This window comes from Poecilia reticulata, chromosome 16 (genome assembly GCF_904066995.2).
Source record: "Poecilia reticulata chromosome 16, P_reticulata-male-v2, whole genome shotgun sequence".
Classification (NCBI taxonomy): domain Eukaryota; kingdom Metazoa; phylum Chordata; class Actinopteri; order Cyprinodontiformes; family Poeciliidae; genus Poecilia; species Poecilia reticulata.
The window spans coordinates 31,355,114-31,375,126 of record NC_088845.1 but is presented as its reverse complement, the minus strand read 5'-3'; the positions used below and the strand labels follow the sequence as shown (position 1 = coordinate 31,375,126).

Genomic DNA, 20,013 nt, shown 5'->3' with positions numbered 1-20,013 from the left:
CCAACACACCTTCCCTTGTTCCTCAAATCACCTGGCTGCAACCTACACCTCCTAAGATTTACTTCCATTTATTTCGGCTACTGTCAACTTCTCTATACAGCTTCATCTTAAATAAGGAACGCTGATATTAGCGATGGTACAGTGTGTGTGTTACCTGCTGCTGCTCGGCCATGGAGTGGATGGAGCTGAAGGAGGGGTGTGTGTGTGTGTGCTGGCTGGTCATGGCTGGCTCAGCGAGGGAGAAGCCCTGGGCAGTGGAGGAGGAGGAGGAGGAGGTGGAGGAGGAGGAGGAGGAGGTGGGTGGACATCCTGAGCTGCTTGCACCTGTGGAGAGAAGGAGAGAAACCCTCAATTCTTTTTCTCCACTTCCTGTCTTTGACATAACTCTGCTAATACTTTATTTTTTTCAACCCAGCAGACCATACACAGAAGATCTGTCACCCTAGCTCTGTTGGCCCACACCATGACGGCCTACACCGTGGCTGTGTTGGCCCACATCACGGAAATGTTGAGCTACACCTTGGCCAGGTTGGCCTACAACCTGACAATGTTGATCTACACCATGTTGTCACACACCATGACCACATGGTGTGTGACCACAGTCATACCACATACTTTGCTATGAAAACACATAGGCATGGAGTGTTGGCCTACACCATTGACCCGTTGGCCCACACCCTGCCTGCAGTGGCCTACACCATGGCCATGTTGTCCTTCACCATACATATTCAGTGAGACACAAAAAGCAGATTTACTGCCTTTGACATAACTCTGCTAATACTTTATTTTTGCAATCCAGCAGACCATTGAACAGCATGAAGAAGCACCATGGGTGTGTGTCCTATCCACTGGTGCATGTGCAAAGGGTTAAATGTAGAAACATGCTGAAAACATGAACAGCCCACAGCAGGCCAGGTTTCCCCTCCCACCTTCTCTGCGACTATTTCACTCAAACTTGCTAGCTATTAATTTTTTAAATCCCAAGTACATGTGTTAAAACACTCATGCTCAGAAACACTGGGAAAAAATGCACATCACGAATTCCTGGCCAGTTTTAGCCAAATTTAGAAAATAATCAATCATTAACAGTTAACGTTTAAGATCAGAATCATAAAAAACCCAAAACGTTAATACCTGGAGTGTGTTGATCCTGAAAATCCCTGCACATACCAAAGAAGTATTTATTAACAAAAATACATAAAACTTTTCCAATTTTCACATTTACTCGTCTCCGATCATAGGCTGGTGGAACACTGGGCTGCTTCAGTGTTGACATTACAAACCAGTAGCTGGAACTCACAACTTTATGCAACATTGCAATCGCAAAAGATTCATTTGATGTAACACTGGGAAGGATATTCAATTTCAAGCTTCACTTTTTTCATGCTCTTAATACCAGCAATATTTTAATAGACATTTGGACAGCATCTAACTGTCCATACCAGTCAGATCTCACCTACACACTTAAAGGCAATGATGCTGAAGTGGAGAATGACAGTGAAAAAGTCAGAGTCTTTAAAAGCGGGAGGTAAATGTAATCACTATTGCCATTGTAGTTATGTATGTTCTTGATATGGTGCTGCCCTGATATCTGTTTATAAGCAAGTTTAACCTAAACTGAAAAATCTAAAATACAGAGCATAACATAACTTGGGTAAAGAAGCATATATTATTGTGAAAATGAATAAAAACTAGTGTGACAGAAGCTAGGACCGATATCTTTGTCCAGGTCAACCTCACAATTTGAAACCCATGTGGTAAAACTAAAACCTTTTCTGATCAAAAGTGTTCTTGAGTTATGTTGGCAGGAAGATCTGTGATCATAATGTGGTGTTCTTCATGATGACTGGGCCAGAGTTTGACCACCTGGCTGCAATGGCAGCTTTTAGAGACATGATCATGCATCATGGCTGACCTCCCTCCTTTCTAACTAGAGAAACTGTTTCATTCATTCAAAATTCTCAGAGCTTCCATTTGAAAATGTAGTAACAATGCCAGTTACTGCGTTTGTAGAAACTTTGCAGCTTGATTTTTACTTCTCCCTTCTTCCATATTGTTTGTTTGTGAAGATGATTTCTTAAAAATCAACTCAAAGTTGTCAGTGAGTCCAACAGCACAGACAGCAACACTCTGATAGAAAAACAGCTTTCTTCCTTCATGTTTTATTCCCTGGTGATCATCTCTCCTTCATAGTTCAGTAAGAGTTTATAACATTCCATCATTTAGTAATAATCCTGCCCTGGATCTTAATCGAACCATGTCATTAAAACACACATATGTGGATATGCTACAGTGAATTCAGATCCTTGTCTACATCACTGAGAACATTTGATGCTTAATAAACTATAAAATATAAAATCTAGTTTTTAAATTAACTTTCCAAAAAGGTACATTTCTAAAACCACAGTCAGTCTCTTCTTTGTCTGGATATCTGGAGACTGGTTGAAACATTGATACTGCTTTCTGGGCCATTGACCCTGAACAAAGACCGGAGCTGCGTTCCAGGGTCCACCTGATGTTTCACGCTATGCTGAAACTCCAAAGCTAACTCACGGAGAGGAAAGGACAACCCTGGAGCTGCTGTGGGACGACCTTTAGCCATGCACTTATTGTTCTTTTGAATTGAGATGTTAACCGCCTCAACATTATCATCCCAAATCGGTTCAGCACGGGTATTACAGCATTTTGATTGTAGGACCAGAACCACGTTGTCACAGGACTTTTCAGAAACTATGGGAAGTATATGTTTAGGAAAATATCCACAGATGAGCGAGGGATAAATCACACCTAAACGTATCCAGCTGGGGAAAAGAAACTAAAGAGAAACAATAAGTTATTTTCTAAGAACATAAAAGTCACTCACAGCAGCTCTAAAGCATGTTCAACTCATTTCCCCCCAACATGTACAGGACACAATTAACTTAATGAGGAACCCAGTGTGGATTTCTTTTACAATCACCAGCTAGTGTGTTTCTGAATGTTGACATTAGGCACCTAAATCTATACCAGAGAAAAACTCTTTCCACAAAATGAACCACTGAAGGTCTGTCGATGATTCAGTGTCAATTTCTCTCTTTGAAAACTGAATCTAAATTCTGTTTCTGGTAACTTCAAGTCTCTCTAAAAATGGCCAATGTCAAATTTTCAGACTGAGTTTTACTGAATGTGGTGTTGAACATCTGCTATTCAACACACAAGTGTGCACAATATTAACAATATTACACTGACTTTAACAACATTTTTAATCTGCTTACTAAGACAATAAGGAAACTCAGAACCCAATCACAGGCTTATATTTTAGGACTGTACAGGTATTAGACAATATTGGGAAGAAGTACACAGAAATATTGAAAATATCTTTCATATAAGAATACCTTTAAAATTCACCACCTTTATTCTGGGTAACACAGAATTTCTACCTGACAATGCAAAATATCTATATCAGATATTAATTATAGCTTTAAAAAACAAAGTTGCCAGACGCTGGTTCCTCCAATAGAAGAACAGACAGAGACTTAATGAAATCTATCACATGGAAAGATTAACATTCCCAATCCGTCTTCAGATGAACAAGTTCACTGTCCTATGATAGTGAACATGGTCAACACATGTTAACCACAACATGTAAGAATATTGGATTGAGAATTAGTAAAATGAGACGGATCATCTTTCAATAAGTGTCTATTTGCTATATAATTTCCTTATGATTATGTACATAAAAGTAACGTCTTTTCAAAATGAAACCCCTGGTTCCCTCTCTGTGTTCTGGTTTTGTTGTAAATGTACATTTGGTAAAGAGAAGGAATTTTGTAATTGATCACAGACTGAAACTGAGATCTTGACGTGGAATCAAACATTTGTAATCATCTCAATGCTTCAAAATTGAAGAATTAAAAATTTTTAAAAATAAATAATCATAATTATTACTATTGTAGAAATCGTAATTTTGTTAGTGAATTAATTATTTCAATGGCCAAACTAAGACTCATCAATAGCTAAATGGGCCATAATGATTTTCTTTAGATACTGATCCAATTTTAGTCATGACTTGACTTCCTACCATCCCATTTACAGAGATGTCTACATATCTGTGATTATTGGTTGTTGGAAACTTGACCTTACTTGGGCTCAGATGATCAAAAACAGCAGCTTCCCATTCAGAATGATTATGATTCTGAGATGCTTATTTCTAATAACTGCATAGTATTTTCTGTTATAGTCTTGTAGAATATAATTATTGTTAATCTTGTTTTTCTATAAATTGTTTTTAATACTGTAAGAACTTTTGTTTCAAACTTTATATCTGCTGCTGTTATAGCTGATTTTTTTCATTTGAGAGATAAGGCTATTTCTGTCTCTGTAAACACACACACACACACACACACACACACACACACACACACACACACACACACACACACACACACACACACATGAATGCTAAAGGACAACAAGAGTAAAGTGTAACCACCAGGTCTTGAGATGATTGTGTCTGAAGCACAAGTGAAGAGTGAGCAAAACTTAATTTTTAGGTGGAAGACTTTGGCTGGACACCTATTGCATGTGTGAGCAGAGAAAATAGCCAAAACTGGACATGTGGGCCTCCTGCTCAGCTCGCATTACAGCTCATCTACTGACAGCAAGATTTACAATGAGCAGGGAGCAGCCACATGGAGACGGCTGAAGAATGGATCCACAAAATAAAACCTATGTAGAATCATATGAAGTGATTATACTGCCTTCAGAAATGTGTAAAATGGATTAAAAGTATGTAGGTGTTTAAAAGAAAGAATGATAGACTCACTCAGCAGAGGAAATGATAGGAAACGTCTGTAACTCACCCACAAATCATTCCTGGATTTAGTTCAGTTTGTAATGACAAAACGAATGAAGGAAACCTGCAGTATGAACATATAAACACATCATCATGTGTTTGGTGAAAACAGACACCCTCCTCAATTTCTAGCTGACATGTTGCCCTAAAAATAGTTTCAGATCTACACTAAATATCTCAATATTTCACTGACCTCAGTGAAAGTGACAAAGTTGAAGTAATGAACGGGATAGAATGAAGCAAGTTAAGAAAATCGAGACAGGAGAGAAATTTCCCAAAGAAAGGGAAGAAAGTTCTCAGAACCAAACAGACCAAAGACAGCAGAGAGAAGAATGATGTTTAGTATAGATCAGCTCCTAGTTCCTGAAGAACTGTGTCCTTACAGCGACACCTAGAGGAGCCAGCAGCCTGCTCTCCAGAGAGGTGTCCAGGCAAGGCCTGAGAAGTGAAACCAACTATTGGTGGTGCTAAACCCTGGCAAGATGAAAGCTTGACATCTGTGAAAAGAGCTAAAGCAACTTTAGTTCAAGATGCCAAGAGATGGTCTAGGCAAGGCGTGTGAGGCTGGTGGTCTGCTGTCCTGTCAGCTCCAGCAGGTCTGGGCCACTGCTTGGTGACCTGTCCACCAGCACTGCCATCTTCAACTTTAACACAAGGTTTCATACCAGGGACCAAATGACAAGCGTGACCTTTTTGATCAGCCATTGGTTATTATGACTGACTACTAACTAGTTGTTGTTTCACAAGGTGAATATGTTGGATGTGGAGCATGTATCTTTTCTCCTCCTCTCCTTCCTCTTACACATCAAACATAATGGGAACTAAAAGCAAGGATGAATGACAGGAAGACAGAAACATTTACAACCAGTTCAGGGTTAACTGTGTTTTATTCAGAAGGCCGTCTGTCCTCCTTCCACATACTGCCCCCTTCTGGCGACGTGGCTACATAGGAATCTGTTCCTCCACATAAAAACTAGTCACAGAGTCGCACTAAGAGAGGAATCTAAAGTGTTTCACTGTGTTCACCTGTATAATATCACAGAAAGTCATCCTGTTTGGGGACAGCTGTGGTATTTCAGCCTCTGTTTGCAGATATGACTCTGCTGGAAAGAGAGGGCAAGTGAGAAAGAGAGAGAGAGGGAGAATATCTGCCTAGTACTGAGAAATCTGGACTGTCTCTTTAAGAGACTGAGGCACATTCACAGAACTTCCTCAATCTGGCATGCCTCTTCCTGCGCTGCCATTGGTTAAAGGCACCTCCTTCTCTGACAGCTCATTCGTTGTTGGTATCTAAGGACTGACTAGCCATCACTCTATAAATAAACCCGGTGCTGTCTCAGCAACCAGGCCACAATACTCATTAGCTACTTCTCTCTCTTTTCTGCTTCTCTCCTGCTAAGCAAGTGGCTTCCAATAGCAGGCCTGGCTCTCAGCAACAGTCTGACATACCCTAGCAACTCAACCCATCCTACCCACCACCCTCTCCTCCCCCATCCTTCCCAATCTCTACCTCTTTTTCTCCTATTGTGATCCAGCTCGCCTTTTCCACCCATTCTCAGCTGCCTCCAGTCTGTCTTCTGTCCAGACCGTTGTCCAATTTTGGGGTATATATAAAAGCATGTTGCTCTATGGGACTACTCTTATCAGTCCATTAGCTTTGTGTTGTTGCAGTGATGAGACAAAATTGAGAGCAACACAGAACAATCACTCCAAGCATTACAGCAAGACATTTGCAGAAAGGCAGAAAGAAAGGCTCCTATAAACTGATGGCTGACTTTATTTCCACCTGCAGGGATCAATGTTGAGGTGAAGGAGGATGTTTCAGCTGCATGCAGATTCAAACCAGTAGATAACACAACATTGAAGTCATACGGTGCGCATGCATTCAAAGGTCATCTTATGGTGAGATGATAATGCAATGCAAGAAACATAAAAAGACTTGTCTAAATTAAAAGCTGAATAATTTTGGGGTTCAGAGTTTGGGGTTCTAAAAAAGTCAGAGGAAGTCTGTTCGCTGAAACATGATTTTAGTGAAGACAGTAAGAAATATCAGTTTAAGATGGAACCAGTATGTGTCAGTTCTGAGCCAAAAACTTGTCTAGATACCTCTTTAAGTCAGGTGCTGTGAATGGTGACAAGGTGTGGGCTGATGAGGGATCTACACTGGAAACACAACCATAACAGTGAAAGAGCCACAGGGTGATGTGAATTATGCCTTGGTAGAGAAAGTTGTTCACACATTGAAACAGACTACAAACCTCTAGAGAGAATGAAAACAGGCGGGACCAGAAGAGGAAATGACTAGTGAAGTAAAATGAGTGATGCACCTGGTTTTAGTAACATCTATGTTGTGTTACCAAGAAATGTGATCAGCTGTGCACATGAACTAACTTCACCTCTAGTATTCTCTCTACATCAACAACATTCTTAATAAAAAAAAAATTCAAAAAGAATTTTTTGAATTTTGGACAAAAGAGGACAACAGGATTCCTTCCATTAAACAGCTTCCTGGCAGATTGGCTTCCTCTACCAGAGGAACCAACAGAGAGCTGAAAACACAGAAGGGCCTTCCTCACCCAATGATGCTCTGCTCAGATATGCAGCCATGTAACAGTAGTTTCATGCTATGGTCAAAATTTATTCATGTTTAACTGACTTAAACATAAATTGATTTCCCACAGTTTGCTGTGGAAAATCCACGCACAGCTAATAGAAGCAGGATGGCTGAGCAGTGGAAAGTTCCCATTTCATCTTGTTTCTCTTTGGGTCGAATTGGAAGAGAAATTCTTTCAGGACAAAACTAAATAAAGTGGAAACAAACTCAAAAGATTTTAGAGACGCCTATCGATAGGTTCAGAGGTGTCTAAAAGTGGAACAGTATGAGGGATTTTTACTGCCACAGAGCACAGATTCTCAGTCTGATAGCAGGATTTCATATGTTTGTTCTTTAAACTTGTAATGCTGGTACTCAAAACTTCTATTGTCTTTCAAATATTCTGTGTTCTCTCAAATATTTCTCCTCATGCTCAGAACTTCTCTCTGGTGAGATCAAATGTCCACTAGCACTAACTTACCAATTCTTTTCTGTAGTCAGCTGGCAACCGTCTCAGCCAAAAGAATGAAAGTGTTATACTGGGTGTGTTTGTTTTCTTCTAGTGCAGGGGTGTCCAAACTTTTTGCAAAGGGGGTCAGATTTGGTGTGTTAAAAATGTAGGGGGGCCGACCTTGGTGGATGTTCTTTACATAGAACAGCAATATATTTAAACACATTTCAGCAAACCATTCTGTGTTTTACTTTTGCTTTTTTATTTTAATTTCAGCGATCTTAAGCATTTTGGTTCATTTGAAACATGAACATCATATGCAATTGAATATTCACTTAACTTTTTTAACACTAACTTTTTCTAACGGTTTAACAGAAGTAATTGTATTCTATTGTGCAAATTACATTTGAAACATAAAAAAAATATCTCACCATGGCAGTTCAATATTTACAGAATTTTTAAATAAAATAACAGAAAAATGAGCAAGTAACAGTCATATCAACATGTGCAGGGCTTATTTGAAATATGACGTATTAGTAAATGTTGATCAGATTTTTAAAAGTTTATTATTCTGGAATGAAAACTGAAAACTTGTCTGAATTTATGACTGATTTTGATCTTAAAAAAACAAAAACAAAATTTATTCAGATTTATTGTAAATGACAAATGACTTGCCTGCATTAATGTGATACTGAGATCTGGACTGCGGCACATAGGCCAGGTCTGGCGCAAAGGCAGTGGTGTTGATGAGCAAGATGTCTGTAAGTGAGAGTCTGTCAAGTTCACAACTGAGAATGTCTTCTCACACAAATACTGTGTTCTTTATATTGTGGCCTCACATTGCAACTAGGGTTGCAACCCGTCCCGTAAAACACGGAACCGTCCCGTATTGAACCGAAACGGGACGCGATTTGTTCCGTATTCTACAAATATGTACGTGTAATAACAAAGAAGTGGTCCCGAGTACTTTATATAGTAGGCTGCCCCTGTCATTGTTTCACACACGGTGTTGCGATATTGCGTCCATTGTGTCCCGAAAAAAGGGCTGCACAGTGGCGCAGTTGGTAGAGCTGTTGCCTTGCAGCAAGAAGGTTCTGGGTTCGATTCCCGGCCCCGGTCTTTCTGCATGGAGTCTCCATGTTCTCCCTGTGCATGGTGGGTTTTCTCCAGGTACTCCGGTTTCCTTCCACAGTCCAAAAACATGACTGTTATGTTAATTGGCCTCTCCAAATTGCCCCTAGGTGTGAGTGTGTGTGTGTGTGCATGGTTGTGTGTCCTGTGTGTCTCTGTGTTGCCCTGCGACAGACTGGCGACCTGTCCAGGGTGACCCCGCCTCTCGCCCGAAACGTTGGCTGGAGATGGGCACCAGCAACCCTCCCGACCCCACTGAGGGAAAAAGGGTGCAAGAAAATGGATGGATGGATATTTGGATGGATGGTGTCCCGAAAAACCCTTTCTGTTGTGTGCATTGTAAGTGTGCCGTCTGCTGCCTTCTTCTCTGCCTGCTATGTTTGATGGATTTAGAATGTACATTTAGACAAGTTCTGTTTATCAAAATGTTGTGATTGTAAATATGGTCACATAAGAAGCCTTTGCTTCCAATGTGCTGAAGTACAGCAGCAATTTTTCTGTTCAAGTGCAGGTGTTGCATCAAGCAGAAATATGTATTTAAACATGAACATTTTATAGTTTCATTTTATATTTTGTGCAAATTGATCTGTCATACAAGTCTGTGGGTTTGCCTACAAAGTACATTTTTTACAGCAATTGGTTCAATACACTATTGACAGGCAGACAGTGCCACAGTTTGGTTATTTTTAGAAACCTTCTCCCTGCTAATAAACTCCAGGTTTCCCCCAGAAAACTTACTAAGCCCAGTGGTCAGGGCGCCAGGGCAGTCCACCGTGTTTTTGTATTAAAAATTATTACGTTGACAGGAAATGTATTTATATTGTTACTGGAAGGACCTTGTTGACAATATACTTAAACACACAATTATAGTCTTAAAAACAGACAAAAAACACAATTTAAATAAAAAATTATTTTTGCACTTGTGTTAAATCCCAATAAAGTAATCAGCCAGTGGATCCTCTGTCACTAAAGGACCCAAATTTGGGTCCTGGGCTCTTGCCCCAACAAGATCAATTAAAAACATAATTTTGCCATTTTTGTATAGTTCTTTTAGTTCGGCATTATTTTTGCCTGAAGCTATCTCACCACTGGCCCCTTCAGTCGAACAGTTCCTATGCCGTTGAATTTTCCTATTGGTTGCAACAGAACGGCTTGGTACAATTTTGTCACTTTGAATATAGAAGGACAGTGTTCCCCTAAAACTATACTAAAACGTCATTAGTGAAGCTAGTGTTCTTAGCAGGAAGAGGGGACCCTAACTCAAATTCTGCTCAAGGCCACAAACAACCTTGGACCGGCCCTGCATGACGAGAGCCGCTGCACTGCGCATCTGTCTGCTGGATGCAAGGGACAAACATGGAGATTTAATATATGTGGCACTAGGGGAGACCAAGATTTTCTGTTTTGTGACCATTAAGATTGTAATAAGTGCCACACAGGCTGTTTGTTTTGGTTGCTCGGCTTTTTGGGAAGAATTTTTCTGACCTCCACTCTACAGCTGACTGGCCCCGTAGACGTTCACGAGCTAAACGACCATGTTTTATCACCTTTGATTTCGGGACATGTTCAATGTCCATCCACTGCGGTTCTCTTACATGGGATCAATGAAGTAGTAAGCTGATTCTGTACTATCAATTTGGCGACAGATTACCCAGATGTAGGAGGCATAGTGTCATTTGGGAACTATCTATGGTGACAACTGTTATGCTTTTTAAAAAAGCAGCTGATTTGATAATTAGGCCCATAAGACACGGTTCTGTAGGGATGAAGTCAAGATCAGTTCTTTCGAGACAAAGACCGAAAGTTTAGAACTTTATCAAATATTTTCGGACATTGATTTTTGTACACCACAAAATACAAAAATCAATACAGAAAAGATGAATTACTCAATCAAAACTACTACTTGCGATTTCACTAATAATGATCATAATAAAGTAAAATTTAAGTTATGAAATGCAGCCATACATTGATATGCATTCTCTAAACTGAATTAATCAGGTCCAGGTATTGTCCCCCCAAAAGGGTGACCAGCAACCAGCCTGTACAAGGGTCGGGCACCACCTGAACAACCCAGGCCCAGACGCTGGCCCCATCCAGATACAGGGCCAGAAAGAGTCCACATGGTCCAAATGAACCAGCCAATCAGAGCAGCCCCAGGATGAAACAGTCCCAACACACCAACAAGCTCTCATCTCAACTCCATGGACCCACCATGGCACCACAAGCACCTACAAGGCCAACCCAAATCAGTAAAACAAGCTTTGAACACACACTCACAAACACAGACGCCATGAATCTTCCATCCATAGGGGCCATCATCCCCACAGGAGAGCGCCGACCCAACACGCAGCACAGCACACAGGGCTGTTTTAGAGAAATGAGCAAAATGCCAAGATCATTTCAAACACTTCACTCACTTACACACTTAATGTCACATGCTCACACACCACACACACAATACATAGGTACATTTTGGTAAAAGGTTTAATAACCAAACTTCTAGGCACCACAAATCTGGGACAAACTGATTTAAACCTTGATTTAAAGGAAAAACTGAGTTCCTTTAAATCAAAGCCAAAAACTCACCTGTTTTTTATAGTTGATTTTGAACCATTTTAAATGGAACACTAATGATTCTGATGATGGCACTTGTTTTTTCACTGGTTTCTCAATTGTTAACTGCATTTTTTTATACCTTTTTATTTTTGTGTTTTTTGAGGTAAAGCACTTTACGTCAAAAGTAAAGTGCTTTACTTTACTGCCTTTCTAAACAAGGCGGTTTAGAGATAAACTTGATTCATCAATCGACCGATGATTGACTTTTGTTGGTTGGCATAAAACAGACTATTTTAGATAGATAAAAACAAAAAACAGCTTTTATACTACAGAACAATTTTGAACAGGTTTTCATCCGTTCATGTAACTTTGCTCATGTCAAGTATAACCAGCATCTCATACTTTTGCTGTCAGTTCTCCAGATTAACAAGTCAAAAACTGCTTTCAGATTTTAAAGGTGAACAAACAAAACCCATCATGTAAAGAGCACAGGTTAGTTTATTAATGTATAAAGAGGAAAATAAAGCTGAGGTGTCTGCATCTAAAAACACTCAGCTTCAGTCAGCAGTGGATTGAATGGATGACCACTACACCACTTTTATTTAAAAAGCACTCTAAAATAACCAGAGGTTAACACAGGGCTGTACATATACAAATGATAATAATAAAAACTGAACAAGGTGAACACAGACAAGTTAAAATAGACTAATTAAAATAACTTAATATTGTTTAGATAGAGATAATCTCTCAGGAAAAGGCTTCAGCAAATACGTATGTTTCAAGAATGTTCTTAAACCCAGAAAGAGAAGAAGCCTGTCTGACAGGGTGGAGCCAGGCTGGCCCAATTTGGGCCAGCTGCAGCTAAAGTCCGGTCTCTTGTAGTTTCTGCTTGGATTTAGGTAGATTAAGGAGCTGCTGGTTGGCAGACCTAAGGGAGGAGGGGGGTATATGTAGCAGTTCAGAAAGATAAAGGAGAAGTGAAGGCAGACCATTAAGACACTTAAAAGCTAATAAAGAAAACAGATCCTGAAATGTACAGGTAACCAGAGAAGAAAATGAAAATCCCATGTTTCCTTAAAACATAATCTAGGAGAAACAAGTACAAAGAGAAAAGTAGGGGGCCTAAAACTAAGTCCAGTCCCCCACATTAATGAGAGATGGGACAGGACATAAAAGTAGAGTTTGGCAGATATCATTTGCTGAACCAGAAAAGTTTGAGCTACTGTAAGGCATTGAGCCACTGGGTCAAAGGCAGGAATTCAATCTAGAAGCACAATGAGAACACCTGAATCAGCTGCTAAAAACACACTGTTCAAAACTAATGGAAGGGCAGATTATGTGCTACATAAAGCTATAAACATCTAAAATACCACATCCTTCTAAAAATGCCATTAGTTATTTATGAACTATGTTTTTTAAAGAGTTTTTGAGACAAAAGAAAGTTTAGAAATAGTTTCAAAAGTATCAGGACTGAGATATGGTTTCTTAACTTGAGGCTAAATATGATTGACAGGATCAACACCAGAGGACAAGAGACAACTGAATGTTCAACTGGCTACAATGAAGGGAAGGAAAACCTGATCACCATCTCTTGGTTTTGGTAGATCAGCAGCACAAACCAATTCTTCACATTGTAAAATAATCATATAGTCTGGAATGGCTTTAAAAACAGACACTTCAAGGTTTTCACTGAGTTTTTACCTAAATAGAAACTGACCTTTAAATACAATTCAGTTTTAATCTGTGACAAAATCTCAGCCTATCAAGTCAAATAAAGAGAGACAGAGATGTATCGAGATGCTGTGGCATGTGAGACTAAAACGCAACAGCAGTTTTGCTGTTGCGTTTTAGTCATCTTTCAGTGGGTGGCAGTTAGCAAGCATATCTGTTGCTTAAATGACTGTATAGAAAAACGTGATGGTAACAAACTGACCAGAAAAAGACAAGAACTCATTTCCAGACAACCAAGTTTTAATCTGATTTAACGCTTACCTTTTCAAGCTCAAGATTTTTTTTTAAATCAATTTCTTGAAGTGACAAAAATGTGAAAGAAGTCTTATGACTGAAAATGAAATTATTGTGGCTCTTTGCAGGAAGTCATAAAGTGAATAAGTTAACATTTTTTGTAATAACATCAAAAGAAATCTCCATATTTATTTTCATAATACATTTAAATCAGTTAACGCCATGTTTGAGTCTTAACAGCTAATCTCTCCTATCTATAAGAAGAGACGGAGCAGACTGGACTTCTTGAGGAAGCTAAGATCCTTCAAGGTTTGCAGCCAGATGCTGCAGATCTTCCATCAGTCTGTTGGGGCAGCAGCATCAGAACCAGGGACATAAAACAGCTCAACAACCTGATAAAGAAGGCTGGTTCTGTTCTGGTTCTGTTCTGGGGACGACTGTAGAACCTCTGGAGATGATGAGGCAAAGAAGGATTCTTTATAAAATCAAGAAAACTCTGGACAACCCTGACCATCATCTTCATTAGACTGTCTTGGGTAAACAGAACACCTTCAGTCAGAGGCTTCTTCACACATGGCACATGGTTTTGAAGCCATTGCTTTGGATGGACCAACATCTTGTATCAAGCCTGTCTGTCATCTGCATGAGTTCTATGAGGATTTGCCATTCCTGTCTCTGAGCCACAGGACAAACAAACTGACTCTAAACTGAGTAAGATTTTACTGCAAAAACCACCAATAACAATAGAAGCAACAATAAGACTTGGGACATTACTGCTTATAAATACATATTTTAGTCTGCCACACCTTCAGCATAACAGTGTCCTGCTAGTAGGGATGAGAATAATTTTTCTGCGTTCTATGGTAACACCCGGTAAGTGACTAGGGTTTTTTTTTTTTTATTCAACAAGCCAAAACAAAACAAAAAATTAGGAAGTGAGGACAAATTCAATAAAACAGCTGTAAGACACTCACAAAAATACAATCACCATTTAAGTTACTCAACTTCCGGAGGAAATTCATCGTCTGGTGAGCTTTCCAGAGCCGGGGATTTAAATGTCAGTTTGTTGTCCATCACTGTGCAGGAACTTGTAATTGTGCACCTCGTACACTACTAAACCATTACCACTACTAAACCATTACCACTACCACTACTAAACCACTACCACTACTAAACCACTACCACTACTAAACCATTACCACTACTAAACCATTACCACTACCACTACTAAACCACTACCACTACTAAACCACTACCACTACTAAACCATTACCACTACTAAACCATTACCACTACCACTACTAAACCACTACCACTACTAAACCACTACCACTACTAAACCATTAGTAATAAAAGGAGAAACAGGGGCAGAAATCTGACCACATCATTATTGTCAATATTAATTAATGACCTACAACATTTTATTTTCCTTTGGGATCAAAAAAGTATTTTTGAATTAAATTGAACTGAACTGAATTAGTTACTTATTTCAAGCATCATCAACTCTGAGTTGAGGCGCCACATACTCCGGTACTTCAGTCAGCTGATGTCCACGCAGATACATTTTTATGACGCGTAATTTGAGTCTAATAAATGTGGGTCTAATAAAAATATGTTAGTGCTAAAAGCTTATTTTCAAAAGGCGATTTTAATTGGACAAACATCCTCTCGGAACCCATATTGTAATTTATTGAATATAACTGTAAAAGTTAATGAAATGGAGATTATTCACGGTGTGGGACTATCATTAATACAATAACCAGGACCTGGAGGAGTTTCGTTACCTGGGACATTCATGGTAGGAGACGCTGTGATCGAAGATGTTCCCTCCACGAGTCCCTTCATGTTGCTAAGCAACGTACAAACGCCTTACAGTCGCATGCTGTGTTCTGTTTGAGGATGTTGGAGGTTCTTTGTACTTTTATTGTGATTAAAGCGCTGCACATGTTGCAACCGGCCCTGGAATCGTCCTTTTTAGTGAAATGTAAGCACACTTTAGGGCGCCTCCGCCTCCGCCATCTTCGATATTTTCTAAATCAAACTACTGAACGTGTACAATACGTCATCACGCAAAAACGTCAACGCAATTTGAATCGATAAGTGTGAAATCGTTAGGCCTATGAACGATTCCAAGGAATTGAACAGAACCAGTTCTCGATTTTCCTTCGGCTAGGGCAACGAATGAAGCTAAAACAACATTAATAATAATAATAATAATAATAATAATAATAATACTGCATGTTTTAAATGGACATTCTTCAGGCTAGCTTATAGAAAATCTCTAAACACTTTAAAAACCAAAGTGCTGTACAATATCCTTCAAAGCACAGATAAAAACACGTAAGAATAAGACGCAATAAATTACCAGACAGGACAGGTAGATTGAACTTGATGCCTATGTTTGTTTGAGGCAACCAGGTATTTAGATTTTTTTTAGAGTCGACAGTATTCTGATAATTAAGAAAACAATTTTTCTTAATGTCAAAAATAAACCTGCAACTTAACCGTTTTTCATCGCCTCTCTGCTCGCCTGCAGTCTCGCCTGAGAGAACACGAGGTTCCCTGAACCACGGCTCAGAAAATCTGTAGGGTTTTTTTGGGGTTTTTTCATGGTTTTAGAGGAACTGGAGTTCAAAGTGTTTGTGCACAAGATATTAAATTGGGTAGTAATAACATCAACGTCAAGATTGGAAGTCAAATTATGGATCTTGTACATTTTTTAACCACAGTGATTGGAATCATGACAGAAAATAAAATAGGTAGATGATTGAAAATACAAGTTTGACGAATTCCATTGATATTTAAACAAAAACCATGAGATAATTCAAGGTCCAGAGCATGGCTTTTTTCATGGATTGGGCCAACTACTGACTGAATAAAATTAAAAGAATCAATCAAGTCTAGAAAGTCCTTTGCTAATGGTTTGTCATTGCAACATACTTGTATACTGAAATCTTCAAAAAAATTGTATATGATCAAAATTCAAGGTAGTAACAGTCATAAAATCCAAAAAATTTAGAAATATAGTCCTAATTAAACTGAGGAGGACGATAATCTGTTTCATACAGCAACGGAGGAATTTGTTGAATTTCAAGTAATTGAAGCTCAAAACTGGAATGTGGATTTACAGAAATCTGTTGACAGTGAACACTAGATCTTAATGCTGTAACTAGATTTATCAATCTAGTTACAATAAGCACAAGGAACAAGCTCTGAGGATGGAATTAACTGACCTTCTTGAAGCCAAGATTCTATGATAACTTCTTCAAGTTACATGACTTGAAGTTATGCAGCATAAAGGTCTTATTTGTTAATGACCTAACATTAAACAAAGCCATGTCGATGAGTGGTGGTGAAGTGGCGCAGGTCAAAGAAGAAACATGTCCCTGGAGCAAAAAGAAAACCAACGATGTTGGTTTGAGAATCTCAAGGAGCCAAACTAACATTAGGTATGAAGGGTTTTTTCCAACTAGCTGTCCAGATCCAGGAACTGACCCTCCAGCAAGAAACGCCCTTCCCCCACAAACACTAGCTAATAGGTTGGATGTCAACTGCTATACCTCAGCACAGCAATAGAAACAACCACTCCATAACTACATCAGCTAAGATACATCTGCTAATGTTGATTGTATTTCGAACAATGTTCACATCAAAAACTTCAGATATTCTGACAATCAACCTGCGCCCATCTAAGCCAGCAGCACCTCAACAACAACTGGCACACTTTCAAGAAACGGCTTGTCTGAGAGAGGAATAAAAGAAGCTAAACTTGTTAAATGTTAACTATTTGACAGAATAAAAACTATCTGCTCAGAATTTTGTTTTATCAAAGTTCTAGACCCATTTCACCAAATAAATCTAAATATTCAACGGTATATCAAAAACATCTTTAAGTAGGGAAACTCAGAAGCAATTAGAAAATGTGACAAAGTCATTTTGATCACCAAAGTCCAACATGTGAAATATTGAATCTTTGTAAACATATGTTTCTAACCAGAAAAGCTCTTGGAAATAGAGAATGTTTACAGTTTGATGTGTATTAATGATTTTAACAATGGAACTAACATAATGCCTGTTACTGGTTTTTGCAACCGTTTACTACATAATAATAAAAATAATACATTTTATTTATAATATCATTTATATCTTTAGATCTCAAAGGACAAAAACAAGCAAATCAGAAAAATAAGATAAAAAAAACAACTTTACCTTTAAAAAATATCAAATAGCAATACTGTTTAAAACGTTGGTCTTAACAGCAGTGGAGAGGACATTTGATTCTTTGTTTTGTCTCTGTTTAAGAGCAGAACTCTACTGATGTGGACGCTGCTTTAGGTACAGTTAATTGTTGTTTTCTGTTATTAACGCACAGGAAACAAAACCAGCTGGAGAACAAAAATGTGCAGCTGAAGAAAAAACAAAAGGACCCAGAATGGAAGGATGAGGTGGTTTTACTCTTAATGAAAAAAAGAGTTGCTTCTATTAGATCTGGCAACTATATTAGAAAAAAATTAAAAGAGTTAGTTATTTTGGCCAGAGATAAAATCTGTAAAATAATAGTTTGAAAGCACTCCGTTAATAGCAATCTACAAAGTAAATCTGAGTAGATGGGGACAAGTGCATACACTTCAGTACCTTGTTATACTATGACTAATTTTCATATACTTGTCAAATATATTAACTCTATGCAATCTACTGCGTTTCCTTAGAGAAAAAACATTTTGAGGCTACTCAAATAATAATCTGAACTTGACTGCTATTCATGGGTGTTTTATCAACATTTCTTTAGATATTTTACATGCATACAATTTTAAAAAACTAAAACATGTGCTCAAGCAGGTGTTGATGATAAAACCTTCTAAACTTCTATAAGCAGACATCAACATCCTAATGCATGCTGAGAATAGCCCGGGTTTATTGACCCTACACAACTGACGCTCATGTTGTTTTTGACACCGTTTATCACTTCATTGCAGTTATTCCTTTTTTACGTGATTTGAAATTGTGACAGAGTCAAACCAGATAATAAATGGATCCATTGTTCCTGTGGTTTCTAGCAAAAGAGGCCAAACTGAAAGTAGACAATCAAGTCACGCTTTCTAAATTTGCCAAGAATACACCAATAGATCCATCTTTAAAAGGATTTCTGAAAATCCAAACTTTCCTCATCATAAACGCTTGTAGACACAGTAGACAACGTCCACACACCTCACCTTGAAAACTGATTATGCTTATATGAACCGTTGTCAGAACAACAAAGGTTTCATGGAAGACAGCAGCATATAGGATTTATGACACCAGAAGGGTTTCATGGATCAGGGCCGGCCCAAGGCATAAACAAACTAAGCTGCCTCTTAGGTTCCCAGGGCCACTAAGGGGCCCCCTGGGTGAAGCTGATTGTTTTTTGGGGGTTTTTTTTAGTAATGATTTCTATGTCATTACAATAACCAAAACACACAATTTTATTAAGTTGTGATTTTATTTTATTTGTTTACAATAATATATATTTATTGTATGTAGAAGTAAAAATCATTTGTTATGTGGACAAAATGAAATAATAAAGAAATTGCTCTTGGAGGGCCCCCTGGTGGCCGTGGTATGTCACGCTTCACTGGTAATAAGAGCTACAATGTGCAGAGCGCATCCAAACGTCCAAAGCTCAGTGGAAGACAAGTAACAAAATAATGTCGCAAAAATAGACTAATTCATCAGGGAGAGAGAAAAGAAAGACGAAGCCCAGGTAAAGGTTTGTTTTAATGTGTCTTAGTAATGTAATGTTTATCAAAAAGATTTGTTGAGCTGCAAAAAGAAACTTAGTTTGATGGAGACCCTGAGCGGTCCAGTTCAACAGTCAAAAGATAACTAGGATCAATTGGAATGTATGTGTGACTGAATTGAAATAAAGTTTGTAAAGTGCCTTGAGATCACACGTTGTGAATTAGTGATATATAAATAAACTGAATTGAACAGTTTGTCTGTTAAATGCTGTGGTCTTAACTAAAGGGAGAAGAAAATTAACATGAGAAAAACTGCTTCAGTGAACATCAAGTACCAAAGAACAAGTCCTTCATTACTGTGAGGTCATGGCCATGGACACCAGGAGCCAGTGCTACACAGCAGGGTCAGCAGCTTCAGGTTCAGTGTTGTATGACAAAGCTGCTTCAGTTCCTACCTGAGAAGAACTCCTTGCTAATCTATGCTGGAAACCCAACCAGAGGACCAGGTTTAGAGATTTTAGGTCAAATCTCTAAACCTAGAGAGTTTGACCTAAAACCATGAAAAAACTGCCTCTAAACTAATCTCTGCACACAGAGAGAAAACTGAAGAAAAACCAGCCATGTGAACTTCTTCTACTAGAGAAACCTGGCTAGTGACGTGTCGGCTAGCCAGATAGCCATCCTCTCCATTCTGCTTTATATAATATCTCGTGATGCACCAGTAGGAACATTTGTTCCAGTATTGATATCCAATGTTAACAGTTAT

General features: G+C 38.7%; 2 protein-coding genes across 5 annotated transcripts in view; both read right to left on the bottom strand.

Moving 5' to 3' along the window:
• Positions 1–20,013, bottom strand: part of ppox (protoporphyrinogen oxidase) — a 171,427-nt gene that overhangs the window by 67,256 nt on the left and 84,158 nt on the right. The window lies entirely within an intron of this gene.
• Positions 1–20,013, bottom strand: part of dyrk1b (dual-specificity tyrosine-(Y)-phosphorylation regulated kinase 1B) — a 73,335-nt gene that overhangs the window by 23,487 nt on the left and 29,835 nt on the right. For 2 of the 3 annotated variants that reach the window (XM_081597489.1, XM_081597487.1), the window contains exon 2: positions 155–324. In XM_081597489.1, coding sequence (XP_081453615.1) covers positions 155–223 — 69 coding nt within the window. In that variant the 5' untranslated portion in view covers positions 224–324. Of the gene's footprint in view, positions 1–154; positions 325–15,314; positions 15,391–20,013 lie in introns of those variants that run through there. The other variant, XM_081597488.1, reaches the window with a different exon arrangement.